This window comes from Alligator sinensis, unplaced genomic scaffold (genome assembly GCF_000455745.1).
Source record: "Alligator sinensis unplaced genomic scaffold, ASM45574v1 scaffold880_2, whole genome shotgun sequence".
In the NCBI taxonomy this organism is placed as follows: domain Eukaryota; kingdom Metazoa; phylum Chordata; order Crocodylia; family Alligatoridae; genus Alligator; species Alligator sinensis.
Window position 1 is genome coordinate 482,966 of NW_005842934.1, and position 5,958 is coordinate 488,923.

At 48.9% G+C, this 5,958-nt stretch overlaps 1 protein-coding gene across 1 annotated transcript in view; it reads left to right on the top strand.

The window, feature by feature from the left end:
- RFX5 (regulatory factor X5) overlaps nucleotides 1-5,958 on the top strand; it is a 23,391-nt gene that overhangs the window by 15,994 nt on the left and 1,439 nt on the right. The window contains 4 exon segments of the mRNA XM_014525998.2: nucleotides 902-1,103; nucleotides 5,160-5,257; nucleotides 5,781-5,956; nucleotide 5,958. The exon segment at nucleotide 5,958 is cut by the window's right edge and continues 1,439 nt beyond it. Coding sequence (XP_014381484.2) covers nucleotides 902-1,103; nucleotides 5,160-5,257; nucleotides 5,781-5,956; nucleotide 5,958 — 477 coding nt within the window.

Sequence of the window (5,958 nt, forward strand, 5' to 3'; positions counted from 1 at the left end):
CCCCCCCCCAGGAATGTATCCGGCTCTGGTTACAACTCACTGTCACCTGAGAGAGGGAATGTCTGCCCTCTGCAGGGACCATGCTAACCAAATTGTCACATAGCAGAGTTTTTGGGGAGAGACAGAGGTGGCATTCTGCCACAGGAGGCTCCTCCCTAGCTTGCTCCTGCGGCCATATGGCTGAGGGCAGGCAAAACTTGGGGATATCTGAACCCCAAGCTTCCAGGCTTGGGCCTGCACGTAGGATGCCTGCCAAAAGACATTGGAAATATCTGAAGCCCCTGGTGGGGGTGGAGGATGTTTGCTGGTTGTAGGGCCACTTATGGTTTTTGACTGACTCATGGATTTGAACCTGATTTGGCTTGGCACACAAAAAATTTCTTTTAAAAAAAAAAAAAGTCCTTCAGGAGTGCTACACCCACAGATGGACAGAGCTTTGGGTACTTGCTCTGTGCTCCTAGGCTCCTGCTTGGGGAGGGGAGATGGTTCTCAGCTGATCTCTGTGGTGTAATCCTACTAGAGGAGGGGCTATGAGGTCTTATACCTGTATGGGCTGTTGACTGTGGGGGACTAGGGTGGTCCCAACTCAACCCTGTCTGACTCAAGGGAGGATAAATATTTCATCCCACACCCTTCCCTCCTCTGCCATTGGTGGCAGGGATTTGAGGGCACCTCTAGCCCCACCTTGTCTGGGCTTAGCAGTGGCACAGGGAGGCTTGCCATTGGTTGATGTGATATCACTGGATCTACCCTTGGGATGATCTCAAGCCTGGGCTAGTGTAGGCAGAAGTGGTTGGTGCAGATTGGGAGCATCCCATGAACTCAGGGGCCCACCCATGGGTTGCACATGTGTAGGCTGGGGAGCTCTGCAGGGCCTCTGACTCTGCCCCCCTCCCCACAGCAGTTGGAGCGGATGGACCTGGTGCACTCGTGCAACGATGCGGTGATGGACGCAGCCTGTGCCCTGACCTGTGACTGGGCCGAGAAGATCCTCAAGCGGTCATTCAACAACATCGTGGAGGTGGCGCAGTTCCTCATTCAGCAGCACCTCATCAGCTCGCGCTCTGCCAAGGCCGACCTTGTCATGGCCATGGTGGTCTCAGGTGGGTCCTGCTCACGGGTCCTGCCTGCTTGGGCAGGTGGGGAGACCTGTTGCTCTACCCAGGGGTCACCCTACAATCCTTCTTGATAATAATTTCAGCCAGTCATTGGCTACTGATCCCAGGTTCCCCAGCCACTGATGGGACAAAGCCCATCTAAGACCTGCCCACCTCCCATGATCTGTGAATCTTTGAGATTAACTCTTTGTCATGGAAACACACGCAGCATACTTTTGGGTCAGGTCAGCAGAAGCTTTTATTTAAAAGAAACTACAGCTGTAGGGGGGACTCCAAAGTGACATGGATCTCCCAAGCACTTGGAAGGGGTTCTCCCCCAAGAGCAAAATCAGGAGGCTTATATACTTTTTAATAGTCGCTTACAACTCACGTGATCATATAGTGAAATTAGCTAGGAAAGCAGCTATAAACATTACTTTATTACTTCTTTGCTGTAATCAGGATGGGAACTTATGGGGGAGGCGAGGTTAGTTCACAAACTTCTTTCTTGCACCTGGAAATTAGAGTTGTACATACTTTTTGCTAATTTTAAGGCCACGGTGAGCGAAGCAGTTGCAGAGGAGTTACAAAGAATAAACACTTTCCCTTATCTGTTCTACTGTACAGAGCCAGCAATTTTTCACAAAGCAGTTATGTCATCTTATAACTCAAATGATCAAAGTTTAAGGCATTTATTTTTTCTGATTCCACAGTCCCCCCTTTGAAACTATTTAGTCTCACTTTAGCCTTAAACTTCCATTCTTATGAGTTTCTTTATTTCATCATGCAGCCTTTTATGTTTTTCGACCTTGTCATGGCCATGGTGGTCTCAGGTGGGTCCTGCTCACAGGTCCTGCCTGCTTGGGCAGGTGGGGAGACCCGTTGCTCTACCCAGGGGTCACCCTACAAGCCTTCTTGATAATTATTTCAGCCAGTCATTGGCTACTGATCCCAGGTTCCCCAGCCACTGATGGGACAAAGCCCATCTAAGACCTGCCCACCTCCCATGGTCTGTGAATCTCTGAGATTAACTCTTTAATGTTTGAATCACTCTAAACGCTCCTAGGGGAAACACAGGGAAAGCACAAAGGGCACACAGGCACCATAAGAACTACATTTACTGGGTCAGACCATAGATCCATCTTGCCCAGTCTTCTGTGTCACACAGTGGCAAAGAGCAGATGCTGACCTGAAAGGGAAAGTGAACTGGGTCTGACCAGGGGTTTTTTGCACTGTTCTAATTCAGAAGCTATTGCCTTGTCTCCAGTGCTCAATACCTCCTTATGTCCCTTTCTTCCAAGAATGTGTTAAGTCCCTTTTGAACCTGGCTAAACTTTTGTTTTCTCCCTTTAAAAGACCAAGTGAGTTGGGGGGAAAAAGCTAAAACACCTATGAAAATCCAACCTACAGGCAGCTGCCCACCTCCAACAGCCTAGTGAACCAGCACAGTTGTGAAGCTGGGCATTATGTTGCAAGCTTTGGCTTTGCTCCTGTGTTCAGGCCCATGCATAGTGGGGTTTGGCTGGTGAACAAAACTCAGGAAGCAAAACTGATTCTACATCACTTGCACACAGCAAAAGTTACTCTAGTTGTACTGAAATGACCATCTTCCTTCTCTGCATTTTTGCAGCACCTTTGGAACTGGCTTCAAAGCTGGGCCTCTGAAACATTATTGCATTACAAGTTATGCATAATAATGACAAAGTGGTATAGCTGTGCCCATGACTGGAGCACTCTTATTACCCTCATTATATTGGGTGGCTAAAATGTGGTTATACCAGCATAAGGTGCCACACAACTTCCCATAAGGGAAGAATTTGCTGGTGTGGAGAGCTGGGGGGGAAGAGGGAGAGGAACAGGGACTGTCTGAAAGTGGGATATATGTGTGTGTGTGTTTGCATATAGCTATGTACAGGTAGCTAGCTAGATAGATGCAGATGTGGATATAGATGTCTTGCATATGACATGCACTGCATTTAAAAAAGCAGCTGCTGGAAACTGAGATGCACATTTTAAGTGATAAAATACGGTAATAGCATGTGCTGCTCGGGCCTCTGGTCAGGGTCGGGGTGGGAAAGAAAGTAACACCATACTTGTACCCCAGGCTCCCTAGCTGCTACCTGGGGACAGGTTCACTTTGTCCTGAAAGAAGCTTTTCCTGCAGAAGCTGCTGTTGACTCAGCAGGAGCTGTCCCAGCCTTGGCTCTTCTGCATTTCTAAAGCAGGGGCTGGGGCAGAGGCTTCTGCTAGATGCATTGGGTAGGCCCTCAGCTGACTGCAGGCACTGCTGGCTGCCTACCCAGCCCCAATCTGAGACGAGGGGACAGGCATTTTGCTCAGCCGGTAGCACCTGCAGCACCATGCAGCTGAGGATTAACAGAATAGCCCCCACTGCAGCTGCCTGTGTTTCCATGGGAAGATGCCATACTTGCCATTATTTTCAGAGAACAAGGTGTTTATGATATTTTGTACTGGAGCAGCTGTGGAGTTGGGGGAGCTTACCCCAAAGCTTTTCCAGTGGTTCTCCCAACTATACAGATAGTCCAGTAAAAAACATCACACAAAATACTTGTTTCTCAGACCATTGTGGCTACACCAACACCCTGATCCTACTGCATGGTTTGCAAGGAAAGATCCTTTTTTCTTCATTCTGCCTTTCCAAAACAAGATGTGTATCTTATTCAGGGGCGTGTTGTGAGAAAATATAATATTCCCTTGGAGTCACACACAAAGGATTGTATTGCCTGAATTATATCCTTAAAGTTTCCCTCCTGCTCCAGTATAGTCATGGTGTCCAGGCTCTGCTTTGGCCAGGCCTCTGTAGAGGCTTTGTTAATCAGAGAACTCACTGTCACAATGAGGGAAGGGCACTGGGAGGGGAGGATGGGACTGGTGTGGGGTGCTAGCCCAGGAGCTGGAGGACTCAGTTTCCATTCCAGGCTGTCTGGGTGATCCTGGGCATGTCGTGCCAGCTCTGGGTATCCTCCCCTGTCCATACAGCACTGCCAGGGGTGAACTGCAATATGGATGGTGAGGGGCTGCTTTGATGGGAGGAGTCATAGAATCATAGAACAGCAGGCTGGCAGGGCCCCCAGGAGGTCACACCTAATCCAGCAACTTGCCCTAGGCAGGACCAGCCCTGTCTAAACCATCTCAGTTTGTCCAACCAGCTCGTAAAAACTACCAAGGCTGGAGGTTCCATAGCTTCTCTGGGTGTCTGCTCCAGTGCTGAACCACCGTATGATTCAAGGGAAATGTATTCTAAATTTCCATTGGCACAATTGAAGACACATACTCATTGCCCTGGCCTCTGGAGTCATAGAGAATAGTCTATTTTCATCCTCTTTATAATCACCACTCAGGTATTGGAGAGAGTTCAGAGGAGGACATTGAAAATGGTTTGGGGGCTGGGGCATGTGACATGGTTAGGGGGCTGAGGGCACTGGACTTATTTAGTCTGGAGAAGAGAAGACTGAGGGGAGATTTAGTAGCAGCCTTCAGCTACCTGAAGGGGGGTTACAAAGAGGACAAAACAAAACTGTTCTCTATGATAGTAGACGATAGAACAAGGAGCAACCGTCTCAACTTGCAACAAGGGAAGTTTAGGTGAGATATTAGGAAAAACTCTCTCATTAGGGAAGGTAGTGAAGTGTGGAATCTCCATCCTTGGAGGTTTTTAAGACCCAGCTAGATAAAGCCTCAGTTGGGATGATCTACTTGGGGCTGGTCCTGCTTTGAGCAGGGGTTTAACTAGATGTGACCTCCTGAGGTCCCTTCCAGCCCTCATTTTCTGTGATTCTATTAGTGGTATCAAAATCTCCCTCTTGTTTGTTTTTTTTCTTTAGACTACATACTCCCAAGCCAAACAGCCAGCGTTCATTGGCCAACGTGCAAAAATAATAGGCCAAGAGCAGGCAGGATGGAAACTAAATAGGATGAATTTATTTCATGTTCAGCTGTAATCATTTCAGGCAGGGTGGATTAAATGGAAAAGTAGAATGTAGGTTGATGGCCCCCTTTACAAACAGCCACGTCTCCGTTTCTCATCCTTTCGTTATATAGAAAGCTCAGATAATATCCACAAAGAAAATCGGACCCCCCAGACATCCAAGAAGAATGAGCTGGAAACACCAGACAGCACAGCCAAGAACCAGCTGCAGGTGAGAAAAGTCTGGCACTGAAGGAAATGACCCCCTCCAAATGTGACTTGTGATGGGGGACAGCAAGGTGGGATGAGCCTCTGCTTGGCACTTGGCCTGGAAAGGAATCAGAGGAGTGAGTGGAGCAAGGGGGCCTGGGAGCTGGGGCTCATGGGTTCTGTGGAAGCTCTGATAAGAAATACAGTCGAAGGCCAAGAGGTTGGGAGTCAGGACTCCTGGGTTCTGTTTCCAGCTCTGGGAGGCAAATAAGATCTCACGACTGGAGTAGAAAGCAGTGGACTCCTAGGCTCTCGTTTAACTTCTGCCACTGTTGGTGGGATTGTGGATGCATTAGTTTTCCACTCTGTGCCTCAGCCTCTACTTTTGCAGAGGGAGAGGCTGACGCATAGAATGGCACAAGCTAAGCATTCGACTATACTATATAGTTGGGTGAGAAGCTGGCCTCGTTCAAGGCTCTGGAGACAGGCGTGGCCTATCTGTGCTGATGCTTCTTCTGGCAACATCTGTCTGTCTTTGCCTGCAGAGCAAAAAGGAGAGTAACTCGAAAGCCTCTGCCCTGCCCCGAGCTGAAAAGAAGAAGCCCCCTGAGGCTCCCAAGCAGGTGAGAAGACCTCAAGTCAATGCCTTGGTAGCTCGCCTGCCCCTTCTCCTGCCACGCATCGAGCCTGGGGACAGAGTGAGGGCAACAGGGGCCCAGGCTG